Genomic DNA, 22,154 nt, shown 5'->3' on the forward strand with positions numbered 1-22,154 from the left:
TTAACCCTAAAAATTGGGTATATTCCTTCAGGTTATGTATTAGGTGAATGATAATGGGTGATAGAGTTCAAACTTGTATAGAAATATAAGTAAAATTATGTAATTGCAATTTATTAAAATCATAAGTAAAATCCTAAGTGAATTAAAATCATAAGTAAAATCATATAATTACAAATCCGGCTGAAATCCATTACATTAAAATCATGTAATTGCAATCTATTAAAATCTCAATTGAATACACCCCCCTTAGTCCGATATGATCAATTTGACCAATTTAGCTTTTCTTTTTGTCAACTTACCCTCTCTTTTAATGGTAATTATAAAAATATTAAAAAATAAAAGGGAGTGTAAATAGAAAAAAAAATTCAGAAATTGATAATATTCAAATTCATAAAGTGTTGTGGTAAATTTTTGGTCAGTAAAAACATGTCGTAAGTGATGTGTTAAATTTTATTTTCTGTTAAAAATAATAGTAAAAGAAAGAAAATGCTCCTAGAAAAATAAAGAAATCACAAAACGGGTCAGATGACGCACGGTTCAAGTGAACGCCGGTAGGGTAGGGTTCCAAATTACCGGGTCGGGTTGTTTCCGGAACTTTCCGAGTCGACCTTTCCTTTTCGCACTCTTTTCTCCTCCACTATAAAATCGAACGCACACTACGCAAGAACAACTTTTGTTCCCCTTTCATTTTTTTTTTGTTTCCTCTCCATCTCTTTCGCTCTGCAAACTCCAAAAACCTATAAAATTATAAATAACAGAAACCCTGAAAATCCAATTCAAAAACATTAACGTAAATAAAACACACAAACACAGAAATATTCAATTTCAATTGTTAATCCCTTCGCGACTCTCTCTCTATACAAATTCATCTGTCTCTGTATTCGATAGCATATGGAGGCGGCCATGGATGAGCAGCAAACCTTAGGGCAAGGGCAAGCCCAGCCACCAGCGCCACCTCCACCGCCTCCGCCAGCGCCCGAATCCCAATCTCAAGGAGGCGAGGACGAAGACGACGATGAAGAAGAGGAGGTTAAGAATGAAGACGACGAATTGGTTGCCAAGGCCCAGAAGCTTATGGACAAGATCACTTCCGCGCCGGATAACCCTAATCCTACTGTTCTTCACGCACTTGCCTCCCTTCTTGAAACTCAAGAGTCTCGGTTCGAACCGTTTCTTCTTTTGAACTTTTGTTTTTGAAGCTTTATTATGTAAATTGATGCGAATTTATTCAAGAATTGAGTCTGAGATGCCACTCAGTGCGAGTTGTTGTTGTAATGCTGTGCTTTGTGTTTTCATCATTTGCATTTTCTTCTTATTTTTCTTTTCCTTTCAATATTGAGTTTTAAAAAAAAATTGTGACACGATTAATGACGATAAACTTACAAATTAAGAGGTTTTAGATTAATGATTTCAAAGGTATTGTGTGTGAATTTAATGGCTTTGTTGGCAATTGTATAATTATGTATTTGCTTATTGCCTTGAAATTGGTGATAATTTGAATTTTTGGAATGCTCTTGGTGACTGTCATTTACACAGTCGACGTTTCATTTCCTTGTAAGCAATACTTCTTCCGCTTTACTTAGTAATGCATGGCTTGCTGGTGGTATGATATTCTGGTAGGATTGGGTATCGATACTTGATATATAATCTTGATAGGTCATGTAGGGCAGAAGATCACAGAAAATGTAAATTTAGTTTGAAGACTTTGAGTTGCTGTAGTCAAAGTTAGGGTTTAAGGACGACATGGAATGTCATTGTAGTTATATAAAGAGGTTAGGATTTTTCAATGGCCAAGGCGATGGATGTGTTCAAGCAACTGTCTTTAGGATGCCGAGTCGATGATTTTAAATTTTTTCTGGTGTACAGGAATTATTATTCTTAGCATAGGAAAGTCAGTTGGCAGTCAGTTCACTAGATGTATTAACTTTGGGGTGTGCTTGAGTGGTTAGGTATGGATTTTGTCTGAATGGTGGCAACTTCTAATAGCTAGGTAATAATACTTCAGAATCCGAAGTTCTAATATCTTTTTTGGTGGGAATTATGATTGTTCTTGTTTATTTAGAATGCTTTGTCTGGTTATATATGTACTGTCAGGTGACTTTTCACTGTTTGTTTTGTTGCACAAGTCTGTGATCTTATATTTATACATTATTTGTGGCTGATTATTTATTTACATTGTTAAACTTTGTTCTGGTAAATAAACTCTGAACCTTACCTAAAGAAGAAAAAACTATCGTTTAATGCAGATACATGGAAGAGAATGGTCATTCATCCAGCAATGCTCGTGCTTCACATAACATCGGACGGCTAGGGAACTTAGTCCGGGTAACTGGTTTTGGCGTGTGGTTTCCTTTTGTAATTTTTATTTATTTATTTTTGGGATGGTTGCTAAAATGTATTCATATATTTGGATTATATCTTGTTTGCAGGGACCAAGCTTTTGTTCTAATTTTTTTCTCTTTTTGCCAGGAACATGATGATTTCTTTGAATTAATATCTTCAAAGTATCTGTCGGAAACAAGATACTCTGTTGCCGTCCAGGCAGCTGCTGGAAGGCTGCTTTTAAGCTGTTCACTAACCTGGATTGTAAGATTGTTGTTTTTCTGATACCATCGAGTTTCATTTATTTTATTTGTTCCTTAATGAAGATGATTATTATGGCTTGTTATCAATCTGACAAGCGTGAATGTGATACAGTATCCTCATGTTTTTGAAGAAGCTGTTTTGGAGAAAATAAAAGATTGGGTGATGGATGAGACTTCCAGCTCATCTGTTGAATACCAGAATTGGAAGCATGATTTGGGGGGCAAGGAGGTCTCAGATTTTGAAATGCTGAAGACCTATGCTACAGGACTTCTTGCTGTATGTTTGGCTGGGTATGCTCCTTCTTTGTATCTTTATTTTCCCTTCCTCATTTTATTCTTATTGACTAGTTTGGTTCACCTATCTTAATTTTTATTGAAAATAGTGGTGGTCAAGTAGTGGAAGATGTGTTGACGTCTGGATTGTCAGCCAAACTTATGCGTTATCTTCGTGTGCGTGTTTTGGGGGAGTCAAGTATTACTCAAAAGGATTCTAATCATTTAACAGAGAGCAAAAATACCTTGAATGCTGTTTGTGTAAGAGGTAGAGATGAAGGTCGGGGTAGGGTTCGGCAGGTTCTGGAAACAACCCATTTTGATGATCCAAGGATAACAGATGAGAGATGTTTAGATGACCAGAACGTTGAAGGGATTCAGGACAGAAGTATCAGTAGGCAAGCGTTTGGTGAAGAGCGTTGGGTTGATGGAGGAGAACCACCTGATGGATTGGCTGAGGGGGTTGAGATCTATGATGCAGATGGAAAGATGAAATTTGGAGATTTTGATGAAAATGGGAGAGACGACTCCTCAAGGCGCAGACCCAACCGTGGATGGACAAGATCTAGAGGGAAGGGAAGGGCAAATGAAGGTGCTGTAGAGAATGAACAGCTCTTGACCTCTCCAGGATCTGGTAGTAGGTTGGGGCAGGGACGGAGCTTTAGAGACAGGGCTGCATTGAAAAATTCCGATGTGAAAAAAATACCAGATTCTAGGAAGTGTTTGGACAGGAATACAGATGTTTTCTATCTGGAAAGGGAGGATAACGATGACTGCTTCCAGGACTGCAGAGTTGGATGTAAAGATATCTCTGACTTAGTAAAGAAAGCAGTTAGATCTGCAGAAGCTGAAGCCAGAGCAGCTAATGCACCTGCAGAAGCCATCAAAGCTGCGGGTGATGCTGCTGCTGAAGTTGTCAAAACTGCAGCTTTAGAGGTACAAAAGCTGTTATTGTCACTCTCTGTAACGGTTTTTGTTTAGTTTTCACTTCTCAGTTGTTTGCCGCTTAATTATGCAGGAATTCAAAATGACAAATAATGAAGAAGCTGCAGTTTTGGCTGCTTCAAGAGCAGCTTCTACTGTCATTGATGCTGCCAATTCAGTTGAAGTTTCAAGGTAGGTATTTCATTTTTTTTAAATGCAAAGAAGAGGTATATAGTACAGATACTTGATGAATCACATGCTGTGCTATCAACTTTTTTTTATGGCTGTACTGCCTTAGAATAATACTTCTTTACTGCGGGTTATAATTCTTCCTATGGATTGGTGGCAGGAGCTCGAGTAGCATCAATGCCGAATCAATGACATCAAGCAGCACAGAACCAGAAATCCATGAAGATGCTGAAGAATACTTCATTCTTGATGCCGAGTCCCTTGCACAGTTGAGAGAAAAATACTGTATTCAGTGTCTTGAGACTCTTGGAGAATATGTTGAAGTTCTTGGACCTGTACTGCATGAAAAGGGGGTAGACGTATGTCTTGCATTATTGCAACGAAATTCTAGACATAAAGAGGCATCAAAGGTTGCAATGCTCTTGCCTGATATAATGAAGCTCATTTGTGCTTTGGCTGCTCATCGGAAATTTGCTGCCTTGTTTGTGGATAGGGGTGGCATGCAGAAACTGCTTACTGTCCCTAGGGTTGCTCAAACCTTCTTTGGCCTTTCTTCTTGCTTGTTTACTATTGGTTCTCTCCAGGTAATCACACATGGTGTGAAGTTGGGCTGTTAGAGACTAATTTCCCATTTACTTGCATCATGATAATAATATCCATCTAGTCTTCATCTTTTGTGATGACCAATTAATCTTTTTTCAGGGAATTATGGAGCGTGTTTGTGCTCTTCCTTCGGATGTGGTCAACCAGGTGGTTAAGTTAGCTCTTCAACTACTTGAGTGCTCACAAGATCAAGCCAGGAAAAATGCAGCCTTATTTTTTGCTGCTGCATTTGTTTTCCGGGCAGTTCTTGATGCTTTTGATACTCAGGAAGGCTTACATAAATTACTGGGCCTTTTAAATGATGCTGCATCGGTCAGATCTGGAGTAAATTCTGGGGCATTAGGACTCACTGGTTCAGGATCACTTCGAAATGAAAGGTCACCTGCAGAGGTACTGACTTCATCGGAGAAACAGATAGCTTACCACACTTGTGTTGCGTTGCGGCAATACTTCAGAGCCCATCTTCTGTTGCTCGTGGATTCTATTCGTCCAATTAAAAACAATCGAAGTGCGGCTCGGAATCTTCCAAGTGTAAGGGCTGCTTACAAGCCACTTGACATCAGCAATGAAGCTTTGGATGCAGTATTTCTGCAGTTACAGAAGGACCGGAAGTTGGGTCCTGCATTTGTGAGAACTCGTTGGCCTGCAGTCGATGAGTTCTTGCGTTTTAATGGACATATTACTATGTTGGAGTTATGCCAGGTATAATATATTACATTAAAGTTCTTTCTGTGTGTGTGTGAAATTATTCAGGCCAATGTTATAATGTATTCCTATACCCTTGCCACATGAACTTTCAATATGCTCACTTACTTTTCACTTTCTGCCTTCTCTGGATATGCTGAATTTTGATTTCCGCAGGCTCCACCAGTTGAGCGTTATTTACATGATTTACTTCAATATGCATTGGGTGTTCTGCATATTGTTACGTTGGTCCCTAGCAGCCGCAAGATGATCGTGAATTCGACATTAAGCAATAATCGTGTTGGTATAGCAGTCATTTTGGATGCAGCAAGTGTTGGTGGTAGTTATGTGGACCCTGAGGTAAAGACGTTGTTTATGACTTTGTTATAACTGGATGTCCGTCTTGCTTTGCCTTTATCATTGGATTTATTCTAATTATCTATTTGTGTTTTTCCAGATCATTCAGCCTGCACTAAATGTGTTGGTCAATCTTGTCTGTCCTCCACCTTCAATCAGTAATAAACCACCATTGCATGCTCAAGGTCAGCAGTCTGTTTCTGCCCAAACCTCAAATGGTCCTGCTACAGAGACAAGAGATAGAAACACAGAACGTAATATCTCAGATGTAGTAGATCGAGGTAGTGCAGCAGCACCTGGTACGCAGTCCAACAGTAGCAATTCACAAGCTCCTGCTGCCACAGCAATGTCAGGATTGGTGGGGGATCGCCGAATATCTTTAGGACCTGCTGCAGGTGGTGCCGGCCTGGCTGCACAATTAGAGCAAGGCTATCGCCAAGCAAGGGAGGCTGTTCGCGCCAACAACGGCATAAAAGTTCTCCTGCATCTCCTCCAACCACGCATATATTCACCTCCTGCGGCACTTGACTGTCTCCGTGCACTTGCTTGTCGAGTCCTTCTTGGTTTAGCCAGAGATGATACTATTGCCCATATATTGACAAAGCTCCAGGTACATGACTTTTATACGCAATACTGACATGACAGCTTTACAGAATCAAAATTTTATTTTGTATATTCTTCCCTTGGATGTGGTTGACCCCTATCTTTTCTGCTTCGGCTCATTCGGTTTAAATGATGTTGCAAAACATCAGACTTTTTTAAAAAGAAATAAAGTACAGGGAAATTAGGGCATGCTCAGTTATTTAACACCAGGGATTCCTGTTTTTAATAAGTCGCCCCTGTTAGTGGGCCTTAAGGAAATGTACTACCACATCCAAAATGGGGGGCAAGAGAATGCGAGACTAAAAATTTCCTTTAGGAGATGAGTACAGTTTCATCCAGAACTTTAAATATTATGGAGAAAGAAATACTTTCAAAGTAAAAGTTTTAAGGCATTCTGGAATTCAGTATTCCTATAGAAGCTACATACAAATCTCTTTGTTAACAGATGTGAGGGTTTAGCATCAGTTGCAGAGAAGACTGAGAAGTGTTACGCTGTCTTCTTTTATTTTATGCTGCTCTGCTAGTTCAAGTTGAAGGTTTAGTTGGCCCTTTGCCTCAGACATAACTTTGTCGCTGGCTAATTTTTCTACATTCAACTTTTGATTTTGTTTCAAACATAGTTTACTTCCTTTTATTGTTATTCTTCACTGTTTCCATCAAGTTCTAAGTCATTAAATTCTTAATCATGGTTATTCTTCATTGTTATTCTACATTCAAATTTTTTTTTTTGTCATTGTCAAAAGTTAGGACCTTATGTTATATTAGTCAATCTTTTCCTGCTACTAAGTGCAACATGATGTTCTAGGTTGGAAAGAAACTTTCAGAACTAATTCGAGATTCTGGGAGCCAGACAAATGCAACTGAGCAAGGCAGGTGGCAAGCTGAACTTTCACAGGCAGCAATTGAACTCATTGCGGTAAGCATTTGTTTACAATTAGAAGTTGCTTAGAAATAATGTTTATTTAACAGAATCAGTTTTATTAATGAGATAGGGTTATTCCATAGCCTTTTGCCCGCACCCTTTTCCCTTTCCCCCAACCTGCTTTGTACTTCATGGTCAAAACTCATGCCATATTATTTTTGTTGTAGATTGTGACAAATTCTGGACGAGCTAGTACATTGGCAGCCACTGATGCTGCTATGCCAACTTTGAGGCGCATAGAAAGGGCAGCTATAGCTGCTGCCACTCCTATCACTTACCATTCCAGGTATTGAGTGATTCCTCGTATAATGCCAGTATTTGTTGAAATTTGTTGCTTTTGATTCTTCTGTTGACTTTTTCCCTCTTTATGTGTACTTGAAATGTCAGGGAACTATTGCTCTTGATACACGAACACCTTCAGGCATCTGGTTTGGCCGCAACAGCTGCTTCACTGCTAAAAGAGGCTCAGTTGATGCCTTTGCCATCCTTGGCTGCCCCCTCATCTCTTGTTCATCAAGCCACACAGGAAGCTCCCTCTGTACAACTTCAGTGGCCCTCTGGTCGCACACCTAGTGGATTTCTTACAAACAAATCAAAGATTACTGCAAGGGATGAGGAACCAAGTGTGAAATTTGATTCTGCTTTCTCGTATTCAAAGAAGAAACCTTTAGTTTTCTCTCCTAATTTTGCTCTACAGTCAAGGAATCAATCTCAGTCCCATGATTCTCACTGGGCATCAGCCAGGAAAGTCTTTGGTGCATCGAAACAGTTTTCTGCATCTGCCAATGCATCAGAAACTCCATCAGCATCCCTGCCAAAACCTACTTTTGATACAGAGTCCCAATGCAAGACGCCCATTGTCTTGCCAATGAAACGGAAATTATCTGAGTTAAAGGATCCTGGGTGTTTGCTATCATCAGGGAAACGTCTTCACACTGGTGACCAAGGGCTTCGATCTCCAGTTGGTCCTACACCCACTACCATGCGGAAGACCAGCCTACTAACTGATGCTGGTGGATTCTCTACCCCAACTGCTAACTTAAGAGATCAATATGGTCGATCAACACCAGCTTGTTTTCCATTAGAGTATCCTGATGATAACCAGTATGGTAATTCTAGCATGGGCCTGACAACACCATCCTCCCAATTTGGGCTGCAGAGTGACCCTCAGCCAAGCAACGCAGAGCGATTAACTCTAGACTCTGTGGTTGTTCAGTATTTGAAGCACCAGCACCGGCAATGTCCTGCCCCTATAACCACTCTTCCACCACTCTCTCTTTTACACCCACATGTTTGCCCTGAACCAAGACGAAGCCTTGATGCCCCATCGAATGTTACAGCCCGGCTTGGTACTCGTGAGTTCAAAAGCATGTATGGTGGGGTCCACGGAAATCGCAGGGATCGTCAGTTTGTTTACAGTAGATTCCGACCATGGCGAACTTGTCGGGATGATTCTGGTGCCCCTTTGACATGCATCTCTTTTCTTAGTGATTCCGCTCATATTGCAGTAGGCGGCCATGGTGGTGAGCTCAAAATTTTTGACTCCAATAGCAGCAATGTACTGGAGAGTTGTGCAAGCCACCAGTCTCCTATAACCCTTGTTCAGTCACATCTTTCCGGTGAGACCCAGCTGGTGCTTTCTTCAAGCTCCCAGGATGTGAGGTTGTGGGAAGCATCTTCAGTCTCTTCTGGGCCCATGCATTCCTATGAAGGGTGTAAGGCTGCAAGATTTAGCAATTTTGGGGATATTTTTGCAGCTCTTCCATCAGAGCTGGCCCGGCGAGAGATTCTCCTGTATGACATCCAAACTAGCCAGTTGGAATCGAAACTGTCAGATACATCTGCTAGCTCTACAGGTCGGGGACATTCTTATTCTCATATACACTTCAACCCTTCAGACACAATGCTGCTTTGGAATGGGGTCCTATGGGACAGACGGGTTTCTACCCCTGTTCATCGTTTTGATCAGTTTACAGATTATGGGGGCGGTGGCTTCCATCCTGCTGGGAATGAGGTATGTAGAAAGAAACCCTTGCGTCTACCACAGTAGGCTATAATTATATTGGTATTTTGCCCTTGCATTGTTTATGAGTTAACTCTGCAATTCTTATTGTATTCTTCTTATTTCCAAAGCAGTCATCTGCATTCTGCCTCGCAAGGTTGTATTCTCCCCTTTTTTGGTCATTTCTAATCTGAATTTATTTATCTTTTTCTTTTCAACAGGTGATTATAAACTCTGAGGTCTGGGATCTCCGGAAATTCAGACTCCTTCGGAGTGTACCTTCATTAGACCAAACAACAATAACTTTCAATGGGCGTGGTGATGTAATTTATGCAATCCTCCGGCGAAATCTGGAGGATGTAATGTCAGCGGTTCACACCCGACGTGTAAAGCATCCCCTCTTTGCTGCATTCCGCACGGTGGATGCAGTTAACTACTCTGACATTGCCACTATTCCAGTTGATCGTTGTGTCCTTGACTTTGCAACAGAGCCAACTGATTCCTTTGTTGGGTTGATCACAATGGATGATCAAGATGATATGTTAGCTTCTGCTAGGGTTTATGAAATTGGTCGCCGGAGGCCGACTGATGATGATTCTGATCCTGATGATGCTGAGAGTGAAGAAGATGAAGATGACGAGGATGAGGATGACGACGATGATGTGGACCCTATACTGGGCCCAGATCTTGATGGGGATTCTGACAGTGATGTTGATGATATGAGCAATGATGAGGATGACAGCGTGAGTGACCTCGACGATGACGACGAGGATGGAGATTTTATTATGGATGACTTTGAGGGAGGAGGTGGAATACTGGAGATTGTGACAGATGGCGAGGAAGACGACGATGACGATAGTCAATTTATGGAATCCTTTAGCAGTGGTGATGAGGATTATGTGGGCGGTTTTGGATATTAATTGTAACATAATTTTCTTAAACCCGATTAGATTCGTGTTAGTAGTTGACCAGATAGTGTAATTAATTGTTTTATTTTTGGGTTTTCCTTATGCATTATTTACCAATGAGAAGAAAGCTAGTTTCATTCATTAGTTTACACGTAGATTTTTCACCCGCACCTTCCTTTGTATGTTTTTTTGCTTGCTGGGTTCAGTGATTACACCATAATTAATTGTTCTGGAACTTATGGGAATGCAATATTTCAATTCTTTTGGGAGATTGGACACAGCTGGGAGATTTTAGAAATTTTATTTTCAAGCCATTAAACGCACCGTTTTGGTGGTATGCAATTTCATAATCGTAACCCAACCTGGAAAAGATATCCCCTAAAACAAAACACCAAAAAACAAAAACCCATCAATTCAATGGCATGTAGGGGTTATTGTAGTTTTGGACCTCCGAACTCTGCAAGTCGTCCATGAAGAAGACTTCGCTCTTGCGTTCCTGCCTGCCTTGCCTTCAGAGGGGTCCAAAGTCTTTTTATTTTGTTTTTCTTTTGTTTTTCTCAAGTGGTGAGCAAAACCATTCCCCTTCATTATAAAGATTTTCAGCACAAACATATCCGAACAAAGCAGATCAAGAATCACTAGATCAATGCTCAACAGAAACCCACATGATACAAACTGAAAAATACAAAAAACTACCAACACAGAGAACCATCAGAGAGAGAGAATATGACAGCATATAGAGAAAGAACAAAATAAACATTATGGATTTGCTCTTCTTTCACTTTGTTAGTGGTTAGACTGAAAAATAACTTTGTTAAAGAAAATTGAACTCCTAATTCTTAGGTTAGTCCACGTAAGAATTTTTTGTCTATGCGGTAGCGAGCTATCATGTATTCCATCTACTATCTACTTGCCTTCTAACCCATCCATCCATCCATTCACTTCAAATCGTACGAACATCAATAAAAACAACGCAATCATCGGACAATGTGCATTTTATCACTTTTAAGAATTGATTGTCTCACAAACTAAAGAACAGAAACGAAATTAAGTATGTTTTAGATCTCTAACGATCGAATTCTGCCAAAATGAAAAATACGCTAAGGGGCAATCCTAAGTGGATCACGAGGAAACAGAGAAGTTTTGCGGATGTTGTTCAAACCGCAGAAAAGCATGACAACGCGCTCCAGCCCTACCCCGAACCCACCGTGTGGAGGTGCACCATATCTGTAAGAGCCATCACAAGGGTTAACAAGAGCCGGGCCCAAAAAACTTATGCCAAACATATTTGAGCAGCAGAGAGGTGTATAGCATGGTAAAAAGCCAAATTTGTAAAGAGCTTTTGACTTGGAATATTTTAAAAAATGATATCAATAATAACATGGGAAGAAAAAATATGAATACCTGAAAGCATCAATATATGTTGAAATTGTCTTTAGTTCAATCCCACATGCTTGTGCACGTTCAGCCAGTAATTCTGGCACGTGCACTCGTTGGGCGCCAGAAATTATCTCCTCGCCTGAGGGATGGGAAATAGATAATTAGATTTTCGTTGATATTTAAAACCAAGACAACAATGCTGATACAGCCATTGATGATTTACCTCGAATAAAAACATCAAATGAATTACTGTAGGCATGATTATCGTGGCAAGGCATCGTATAGAATGGCCTCACAGCCAAAGGATAGCGGTGGAGTATGTAGAACTCAGTGCCGTACCTATGATCCAGTAAAATCCAGTTCAAACATTTATAATAACAGAATCTAAATTAACCGTGAGCAAACTAAAACATATACTTATGAAGATATAGAGCAAGAAAATTAAAAATTACTTCTCCAAAACCAGTTGCCCCAGTTTTCTCTCCACCTCAGTGTTAAGGTCCCCCATAGGATCCACTTCAACGCCAGCATCCTATACAAAGAGGTAAAACTTACAATAAAAAGAAAGAAAACTCTGCAATTGAAAGCAGGTCGTGCATGTTTTAGCATTCCATGCATGCAAAAAAAATCATATACATAAGAGTTTAGTCCAAATAAATAAACAAAGAAATATTCAGCTCATTTACGCACAAGTTTTAAATTATTCGGCCCATTCTTTTCACTTGTTGCCCACTCTGCAAGATAACTCCAGACTACCTAATTTGTTGGGTTGTTTTCTACAGCTCACGAACACAAGTTTCTGAATTACCAGCAATTGCCTACATGGAGCTTTCTAATCCATCTAAAGCTCTCCTAATCATAAAAATAAATAAATAAATTTACCACCGAATGAAAGATTAAACTAGTATGATAGTATTCTATCTCCTCTTCAGCTTCAAGATTTCTTAAAACTCATGCTTCCTAGAGAACCATGTAACTTGTGAACTGTGAAACAGCCCTATCAAAATCTACAATCATTCATTTAATTTCTCTATTTTATTCAGTGCAAAACATGAACCAATGAAAATAAGTAAATAAATAAAATTAACATCATATTCCTAACCTTGAGCATTTGAATACCCTCTTCAAATGTAAGGCGTAGAGTCTCTGGCAAGTACTGCAAATTTATGAAATGTCAATAATCAGAATCCAAAAACTTTATGGACACAGGCCTGAAATATTTGGTAACATTTTATTCTATAACTGACTGGAATATAAATGAGTTTATTAGGAAAAGATCATGCAGCACACCAAACATATCACATTACAATTATCATGTCAATAAAAAAACAAATAAGAATCATGACCTTCAATGGTTCGAAGGGATATTGTCTCCCTACAGCTTCAAGCTCCTTCTCACAAGTCTTGTTCAAAGTGTCGAATATTGTAACAAATAAACGGCCAACAATATCCATCACCTGCACGAACAAGCATATAACTACTCAGTAACTCACATCCATGATCATATTGTGTGCTACGAGAAAACCTTAGAAATTGAAGCTCTACCTCGGAATAGTGACTCTTGATCTCCATTTCAACATCAAGACCAATAAACTCACACAAATGCCTATGGGTATAGGAGTCCTCGGCCCTATAAACACCACCAATCTCAAAAACACGGCCAAAGTCACCACAGATAGCCATCTGCTTGTGAAGCTGAGGTGATTGGGCAAGGCAGGCAGGTTGACCCTTGTAGTCGAGTCTAAACACAGCAGCACCACCTTCGCTTGAACCAGCAATCAATTTTGGCGTGTGGATTTCAAAAAAGTCTTCAGATAACAAAAACTGCCTAAAGATCTACACAATAACACAACCAATTACATACAGAACTAAACTCTAACAAAAAAATTTCTACAACTTTACAAAGAGAAACAAACACAAAGCATATATCTGCAAATGCAACAAACAAAACTTACATTTCCAACTTGGCTCTGGATCCGGAAGATCCCCTGATTCGCCGGTGTTCGCAAGTCAAGAACTCTATTGTTCAAGCGTGTATCCTGATTAACACGAACAAGCTTTTCTCCAGCCTAAAACCCACCAAACGATCCAATTAATTTACATACAAAAAAAAATTCCAAATCCTTGACAAAATTTCAAGAATCCAATTAACAAAAACAAAAAAACCTCTCATCTGACTCTCTTAAATAGTCATTGTACCTGCAAAGCTTTTTCGATTTCAGCATCGCTTCGAGCTGCATCCTCAATGTTAATAGGTAGCACAGCAGCTTTACTCACACAGTACACTTTCCTCACTTGAACCTCCACCTAATTAAAATCAACATTTCAATTATAATCACGCATTAACTAAGCAGTGAATTTATAAAAAAATAGAAATAAAAAATTACCTGCTGTGTGGTGCCTTTTATCTCAACACTGGGAACAGAAACAACTCCTTCAATATCAATAATCGATTCGCGGCTCAAACCGGCAACGTACTTCACCGTCTGGCGGCTCACGGTATCAGGCTGGACCGTAGCCACACACTGCACGGTGAAGCCTCTCTCTCTGACGACCACAAACGCCATGTTCTTCCCCACGGCTCGGATCGTCTGCGCTCGGCCTCGAATCAGCACCGAGCGGTTCTCCAATGTGTTCGTCAGAGCGCCGACCTCGGTCCATCGGCTGACGTCCTCCACCGTCTTCGATTGTATCTCGTTGAGCGGGACGTCTCCATAGTTGGCGGCCAGCGGGTCCTGCTCGTCATCGACGGCGAGAGAGCGAGTGGCGGCGGCTAGGGCTTCTTGCTCTTGGCGGCGGCGAAGCTTCTCTTGCTTGGCGGCTTCCTTCTTGGCGGCCTTTTTGCTGATGGAAGCTGCGTCTTCGGAAGGGGGTTGCGATTCGGGTGTGGACATTGTCGGGTCGAGTCGCGTTCAGAATAGTAGAGTGGTGGACTGAGATGTCTCGACTGCTAAAATATTTGGAAATTTTGTGTGCGTTTTGTATTGTAGGATTATATATATACGAGTATAATTTAGGCTATAGAGGAATCTATCCTAAGTCGCCCAGAGCTGAGTGTAAATTCAGACTCTCCCACTGCAGCCCTACACGTGTCCATTGAGAGTTCCAATAATAATTGAAATACACAAAATTTACATTCTCCTTTTTTTTTTTTTTTTTTAAGGGAGCTGATTTCCCCACTCTCATTTTCTCTACTTGCTCCCTTTTGTTTTTTAATACTTTTTAATAAATTTTGTTTTTTCTCTTTTCTATTCTATTCTTACCCTCGTTAATTTCTTTTTAACGTTCAATATTAAAGCGGAAAAAAAAAACTTAATTTCTTACTCGATTAAAAATATATATATATATATATATATATATACTGAAGGGCCCATTTGGTTAAAGCAAAGTTTTTCACCAATCAATCCTTCTTGGGCCAATTTTCAACCATCAACTTTTATTGGGCCAAGCCACTTCTAAGCCTAAAGGGCCCATTTGGTTTAAAATTTAGGAGCTTGAAATGAGCTTCAAATTGCATTCCAATGTTTGATAAGTGCATTTGCAATTATGGACTCATGGGTATGCAAGTGAGCTATTATTTCTTATATGGGTAAAGATCTAAATAAAATTTCATTTATTTTCTCATATGGGGAAACTTGAAGCTAATTGGAGATCTGTTTGGATAGGACATGCTAATTTTTGCTTGAATGGATTGGGCTAATTATTGTAAAATGAGGTGTAGTGCCTCAAAATTAGTATTAAATTTCTTTTTTCCCAAACTTTGCACTAGGCTAAAGCCCACTCTAGCCATAGTGTAGTTTCGTCCTTGTGGGTATGGACTTCTCATGTAGTGGGAATTTCATACCCTTGGCTCACTTTGGGAATTTTTTTTGCCTTCACTTGGGGAAAACATTTAATGCAGATTTTTTGGACTAACTTACCCATGTTATTATTTGTAAATACCACATTTGACCCTTAAGAAACTCTTAATATTAATAACTATTAATAATAAAAAAATCAAGAATATTGTTAAAAAATTGAATAACTTTTCATTCATAATACTCCAGTAACCAAATGAGAGAAAATGACCCTACATTATCATCTTTTAGGAAAGTGTTTTTTTCCTTTTGGTCGAAGATTAGGAAAGTTTATTTCCAACAAGTTCAATGCGTGAACCAAGGGAACCAGAGAGTTACAGCCTAACCCGTGAGAGAGAGGTAAACAGGTAAGAAAATCTCCCTGTGAAATTCTTTGCCATCACAGAATCTGATTCGATTGCTACCTGGAACAATTTTGAGTAGGCAAAGATGCTGCTTTCGCTCGTTATCTGATTCGATTGCTACCGTCAACTTAAACCCTTGATTAAAAAAACTAGAATAAAATCGTGGGTTTTCGTTTTCTCCTTCTCCTTCCTCCCTGCTTTTTCAGTCTCTGAAAAGCTCACTCTCACTCTCACTCTCCCTCCACAAACCCTTTCCCTGCTGCTTGCTTCTACTGCCTCACTCAAAAATGTTGGCAGCTAAAACCCTAATAAACCCTTCTACGCCCCTCAATCTCCCGAACAAACTCACCCTCCGTCGTCCCAAACCCCCATTCTCTCTCTCAATCCGCAACTCGCTCTCTGACTCACAAGCCCCAACCACTCCGGGTCAGCTCCGAGTCGACATCCTCGCCGAGTCTCTCCCCTTTATCCAAAAATTCCGAGGCAAGACCATCGTCGTCAAGTACGGCGGCGCCGCCATGAAATCAGAGTCCCTCCAGGCCTCCGTCGTCAACGACCTCGTCCTCCTCTCATGCGTCGGCCTCAGGCCCATCCTTGTCCACGGCGGTGGGCCCGAGATCAACCACTGGCTCAAGCGCCTCAACATCGAGGTCAGCTTCCACGACGGCCTCCGAGTCACCGACGCCGCCACAATGGAGATCGTCTCCATGGTCCTCGCCGGAAAAGTCAACAAAAACCTAGTCTCGCTCATCGACCGCGCCGGGGTCAAGGCCATCGGGCTCTGCGGCTTCGACGGTCGCCTCGTCACCGCCCGACCCGCCCCGAACGCCGCTAAGCTCGGGTTCGTCGGGGAGGTTGCTCGGGTGGACCCCACTGTGCTGTGGTCGATCGTGAACGACGGCCACATCCCCGTGATCGCGTCGGTGGCGGCGGATGAGACGGGGCAGCAGTACAACATCAATGCGGACACGGTGGCGGGAGAGCTGGCGGCGGCGCTGGGGGCGGAGAAGCTGATTCTGCTGACGGATGTGGCGGGGATCTTGAGCGATCGAAACGACGCGTTTAGCTTGGTGAAGGAGATTGACATCAAGGGAGTGAAGAAGATGGTGGAGGAGGGGAAGATTGGTGGGGGTATGATACCAAAAGTGAATTGCTGTGTGAGGTCTTTGGCTCAGGGGGTGAAGACTGCTAGCATTGTTGATGGGAGAGTGCCCCATTCTTTGTTGCTTGAGATTTTGACTGATGAAGGAGCTGGGACCATGATTAGTGGATAGTTAAATGCTAATTGCTTTGATTAAGAGTGTAATTGTTTATGAATTTGAGAGAGAATATTGAGAGCTCTTTGTCATCCCATAATTTGCAATAATTATCAGCCGCTCTAAAATTTTACTATATGCTTTGGTGAGTTTCTACTGTTACCCAATTTCAATATCTGCATAACTTTATGTCATGAAGAACATTTTAAGTGGCATTAAGTGATGCAAAAATAATCAAGCTTCACATCCCCAGAAATCAGCAGATGAATTAGTATAAATCATCTGGCATAAATTAACAATGGTGTCCCAGTAAATACAAACAAAAAGGATTTAGCGGAGACTACACGGCATGAACAGATCAATTTCTGAAACTGAGACATGATGGATGCCATGGGAAACAAAAAAAGGTCCTCCTATTGCATTTACAAACGATTGTTCCAAAAGTTTCCTCCTGAATACAAAGTTTGAGGAAAATCAACTTACACTGTATAATGACTTGGGTGGTTCTGCTTTAGAATGCTTTCAGTTTTCACTGACCTCTTCTGGATCAGTAACTGGAGATTCATCGTGCCCTGCTATCTCACCATTTGCATGTTCCAATGAGTTCTCGTCATCAGAGTCTTGTCTTACAACAGAATCAAGAGCAGAGTTACAGATGGGTCTTTGTCTCGACCTACTCTTGGTGCCCAAGTTTCTGTTTTCCAGAACTGGATGGGTAGTGTCTCCAGCTAGTCTTTTACTCCATCGCACACCCATAGGCTTTAGGGCAATACTATCAGTTTGAGCATGGTTCTTGTCTGTCTCAGATTTGCCTGAGTCACTATGGTCACCCTTATCTTCATCCTTTGTTCCACCATCATCCCAATTGTTATCATCGTCATCACTAGCAACTTCTTCAAACCTGTCGCTCGCAGTGTCACTGCCCGCAGAGTAATCCTTCTTACCAGAATCATTGGCGTCACTGTCATTGGAATCACTTCTTTTAGCTGAATTGTCTTCTGAGTTTGTGTCTCTCTCCGGGGCACCATTAGTGTCACTGCTATTTCTTCTTCTACGCTTACCCTCTTGCCTTTTCTCGTCGGCAGTTCTCTTCCCACTGGACCCCAAGTAAGATTTACAATTGGTGAGAAAAGTAATATAATGTGGAAACAAACTAGCAGACTGGGCCACAAAGAGGCCGCATAAAGAATCAAGAACAAGTTTTAGAATAACGAACAGACATGAAAGAAAATTGTGAAAAAAATGTTGCATACATCCAGAACTATAACATCCTTTCAGTAGTAACCTTCATATGCCGATGAAAATCATTTTCCAAGAAAACAAAATGTACTTGAAACCATGCAATATGCAAGGAGGGTCACAAAAAATGGGGACTATGCAAAATATCCAGAACTATTACAGAAGTCTTACTTTGTTACTTTAATAGCCTCATGAATAGCCCGATCGTACTCATCTGCGCATTATTCAAAACAAAATCTCTCTTAGAATGTAAGGATAAAAAATAAGGAGATATGAAGTATAGGGTCATAACAGGATACATACAGAATAAATTAACAATCATTGATCATAACAGATAAAGAAATAAAATATCTGTTCTCAAGTTCAAAGCTTACCCTGAAACTCCTCTAATTTCCCAGACATCATTTATAAACAATCAGTTAGAGTTTAGGGCCAGTGTTTGATGCAATCAAAATTATTGGAGCAATTGACTTGTCACATGTTGAGAAGGAGCTAGCCAAACAAAATTTTCATCATACCAAATGTGTAGCTGACAGGCCTACGGTTGCGACAGGAACGAGTAGTTCCAGCACCACAAGAATTTCTCAAATTATTCAGATGCCTCTCTTGCCTTTCTTTCTGCTTTAGTGCCCTTTCTTTCTTCTGTAGAATACAACAGTTTTAGTATAAACAACACAAGCCTAAGCTGTTGCATAAGGTTCACTGCTAATGACGGTACCCACAATCTTAAAATTAACAGCCACAAAAGGATTGCAAAAGTTTACCTTCTGAAGTTTCTCAAGAACAGGAATAGCATTGGTTTCAATAGTCTTAGCAACAGAAACATCTGCTACAACTTTGCTTGATGAGAGTTCATCCTACCATGACAGGGAAGGGATAATTTCTTTTATGAGAAACAAATTTTATTAATAATACCCATAAAACAAAGTACAAACTTACTACAACTTTACGAAATTCCTCGAGATTGGTTGCCAGTGTTTCCCACTGGAGACTAATATTTGCTAGGTTTAAACATCTTTTTCCCCTGCCTTTTGCCTTTGACTCAAGGGCAGTTACTTCCTTGTATAATCTATGACCAATAATCGTAGTTCCCTCGTACCTGAAATGAATGCAGTAACTGGTATTACAACTGATTGTGCTATCAAAGGCATAAAATTAATAACATATCAAAATATTACCAATAGGAAGTTCCATTTCCATCTCCTCCTATCTTATTTTTGCGAAAGAAAGAAACTTCAGTTCCTTGTTTCAGAGCATCGTTAATATAAGCTAAGGCATCATCTTGCTGGGAACCAAAAAAAAGAGTTATTTATATCACACCATCTTTCAACAACAACAACAAAATTTACTTATATCAAACTCCCATATATACTTCCAACATATAATCACATGTTCAGGTATAATGCAATTGTAACATAAAGTTAGGTGATCCAATGGTTAAAAAGCATGCAAACCACCTAGACATATAGAAACAAATACAGGAAAAAGAAGTAGGACTTAGTACATCAGCTCTGAGTTCACAAAGTGCTTTTAAGAGTAGTAAGCGTTTTGTTGGATCGAGTTCCTTGTAACGAGATATCTCTTCTCTGCAAAAACAGCACAAATGGCAAAAATTATAGTTGATTTAAAAAAAACTAAATCAGATTAAATACGGTCAAACTAACACATTGTCAATACCCTTTAGCTGCCACTAGCGGAATCTCCCCTTCAGCAACCTGCAGTAAAGAGAAAATATATTGCTGCAGGTTATACACAGGCTATATAAAGAAGGGGGGCAAAAGGAGTCAAACTCCTAGATTCTAAAACAACTCACCCATGGCCACCATGTTGCTAGTTTCCTACAAAGCACAGTCACCCATGCATCAGAGCCATCCAATGCTTTACTTGCAGGTGGTATTCCCTGGAAATAACACAGGTTAGAATGAGATGAAGATGATCATATGTGGAAAAGGGAAGAAAACAAGAAAAGACGAATATTTTGTATATGTAGGGATTTCAGACCCAGCTGAAAACAAATAAAATTGTTTTCCTTATGATTTTTGAAATCGACATATTCCTACCAAGACTATCCTGTTTGTTTCTTAATCCAAAAACTCTCCGTAATCAGTAATAAAACTGACTTCATTTTTGTCTTCACCAAAACCAATTTTTCAGTCAATCATAGTCTAAATAGAGAAAGAATCAGCTAAGATATTTAAACTTGGGTAAACAAAATCAGTCATAACTGTTTGAATGAAAGAATATGACACAGTTCAACTATTAGATTCTTAAGTTAAGCTTTGGCAAAACAGCATTACTAGACTGAACATATATAGTAATATATCATGTAAATAATTAAATTCTTATATTTACCATATGTATCACATTCTACAAATCCATGACTTAAGAAAATCCATTGAAGACACAATTCTGCCTAATCCCCCAAAAATAAACAAAGCAAAAGAAACCATTAGACACCATTTCTCACCCTTGTCTTCATCCAACAATATTCCATATATAAGCAACAATCACATTTCTCGTTAAATGAAAACACCAAACACCAAATCAGATGCTCATTCAATGCCAACGAGTAATAGCAAAATGTAAAACACATTAATGCACCAACAACTATAAGCCTTTGCTCACACATTCTAATCGCTCCAGAGGCAATGGTGTTTCATATAAAGTTCTAAACAACTTAAGAAGCAAATAGTAAAATCAATCAAACAAACTAATAAATATGATAAAATAAAAATAAAAAAACCTTCAACAGGGCAATGTGAAGCTGAGCAAGTGCACCGCCTGGGTTTATCAAACCCATCTCGATCTCTTCAGCTGATATTTTCGCAGCCTTCCCAACCAATGGCTCAAAAACCTACCAAAACAACACCAACATTTCAAAACGAAAACAAATGCAGAATAATATGCTACCTCTCTCTGTGAAACCAACAAAATAGGATCTTACGATCAAGAAGTCCAGGACGGAGGCCAGTTCCCATCGCTGACGAAGCTTCGCGACCTGAGCCTTTAGAGGATCTTCCTCTTTTTCCTCTTCCTCCTCCAAAACCATCACTTCCACGTCCTCCTTCGCCGACCTCTTTTCTTCTTTGACGACGCCGTCCGCCTCCCGCCTCCGGCGACCCCCAGCCATACCGCACGGACAAAGATATGCTTAGAGAGAGAGGGAGAGGAAAAGAAGCGGATGATGAAATTCAATGAAAAGGGAGGGAGAGTTGTGGGCAATTAAAGTTGGGGTGAAATGTTGTTTCGAGGGTTTTCCCGCCTAAATCTTTTTTTTACCAGAGATCGTGGTTAAGGTTACATTTCTAGGGTTAATTTGAAGACCGACTTTTCGACTCTCCCTCTGTCTCCAGTGTTAGGTCTCTCTGTCCGAGACGGAACGCTGCGTTTCAACACAATTTCTGATTAAATAAATTAAATTAGAATTCTAATTATAAAACTTATGAAGGGCTCGTTTGGGATTATTTTGTTAAGAAACACTTTCACTAATAAGCATAAAAGTAGTATTAAAAGAGTATCAAATATTTAATTACAAATCAAAGCTTTCTCTTGAAAGTGATTCTTGGATAAGCTCTTTCTTGGTACTAATCTAAAATTTTATCACCCATAAACACTTTATAATTTTTCTGCCAAACACTATTAAAATCGCTTTTAGTGCTAGTTTGCTTTTTAAAATAATTTCTGTTGTGTGTTCTAAAAATAATCAATTGTAAAGTAAAGCAGTTACATGTTTAATAAAATAATATTTTTAAAGTGTTATGAGTATAAAAAAAATGTTAAATCATTTGGTAAAATATAGAAATGTGGATGAATATTAAAATGTACATAATGTGGAAGTCTTATGTGCTAAGCATGTGATAAAAGTGGAGATTAAGATGAAGATAGTGGTGGTAATAAAGGTAGTAATGGTGTTTCCATCGTGTTGAAGAAGACTACCTTATTTTTACGGGTTCTTCTGCTCCTATATAATGTTCTTGAATCGGCGCAATTCTCTTGATCATATGGTATGGTGCTTCTTCAATCTTCAC

General features: G+C 39.8%; 4 protein-coding genes across 4 annotated transcripts; 2 read left to right on the forward strand and 2 right to left on the reverse strand.

Annotated features, from left to right (window-relative positions):
• Positions 1–666: 666 nt before the first annotated feature.
• DCAF1 (DDB1-CUL4 associated factor 1) lies at positions 667–10,191 on the forward strand. Its single transcript, XM_021969553.2, has 14 exons — positions 667–1,160; positions 2,247–2,325; positions 2,470–2,586; positions 2,698–2,876; positions 2,969–3,794; positions 3,877–3,974; positions 4,132–4,555; positions 4,674–5,276; positions 5,436–5,618; positions 5,716–6,225; positions 7,024–7,134; positions 7,308–7,426; positions 7,528–9,154; positions 9,364–10,191. The coding sequence occupies exons 1-14, from the start codon at positions 892–894 to the stop codon at positions 10,060–10,062; spliced, it is 5,844 nt and encodes a 1,947-aa protein (XP_021825245.1). The 5' UTR covers positions 667–891; the 3' UTR covers positions 10,063–10,191.
• Positions 10,192–11,030: 839 nt separating this feature from the next.
• On the reverse strand, positions 11,031–14,408 carry LOC110766301 (Class II aminoacyl-tRNA and biotin synthetases superfamily protein). Its single transcript, XM_021969599.2, has 10 exons — positions 13,818–14,408; positions 13,630–13,737; positions 13,386–13,499; positions 12,976–13,266; positions 12,777–12,887; positions 12,533–12,586; positions 11,883–11,962; positions 11,654–11,769; positions 11,455–11,569; positions 11,031–11,277 (listed from the first exon to the last, which is right to left on the reverse strand). The coding sequence occupies exons 1-10, from the start codon at positions 14,322–14,324 to the stop codon at positions 11,151–11,153; spliced, it is 1,623 nt and encodes a 540-aa protein (XP_021825291.2). The 5' UTR covers positions 14,325–14,408; the 3' UTR covers positions 11,031–11,150.
• A 1,126-nt stretch (positions 14,409–15,534) lies between these two features.
• Positions 15,535–17,025, forward strand: NAGK (N-acetyl-l-glutamate kinase). Its single transcript, XM_021969619.2, has one exon. It carries the CDS (start codon positions 15,919–15,921, stop codon positions 16,903–16,905), a length of 987 nt encoding a protein of 328 aa, XP_021825311.1. The 5' UTR covers positions 15,535–15,918; the 3' UTR covers positions 16,906–17,025.
• On the reverse strand, positions 15,844–21,445 carry LOC110766267 (DDT domain-containing protein DDR4). The gene is made up of 11 exons (XM_021969557.2): positions 21,071–21,445; positions 20,870–20,980; positions 19,940–20,026; positions 19,804–19,841; positions 19,631–19,712; positions 19,305–19,411; positions 19,066–19,225; positions 18,891–18,983; positions 18,645–18,768; positions 18,298–18,340; positions 15,844–17,983 (listed from the first exon to the last, which is right to left on the reverse strand). Exons 1-11 carry the CDS (start codon positions 21,254–21,256, stop codon positions 17,410–17,412), a joined length of 1,605 nt encoding a protein of 534 aa, XP_021825249.1. The 5' UTR covers positions 21,257–21,445; the 3' UTR covers positions 15,844–17,409.
• Positions 21,446–22,154: the final 709 nt, after the last annotated feature.

This window comes from Prunus avium, chromosome 1, assembly GCF_965620075.1.
Source record: "Prunus avium chromosome 1, drPruAviu1.hap1.1, whole genome shotgun sequence".
NCBI lineage: Eukaryota > Viridiplantae > Streptophyta > Magnoliopsida > Rosales > Rosaceae > Prunus > Prunus avium.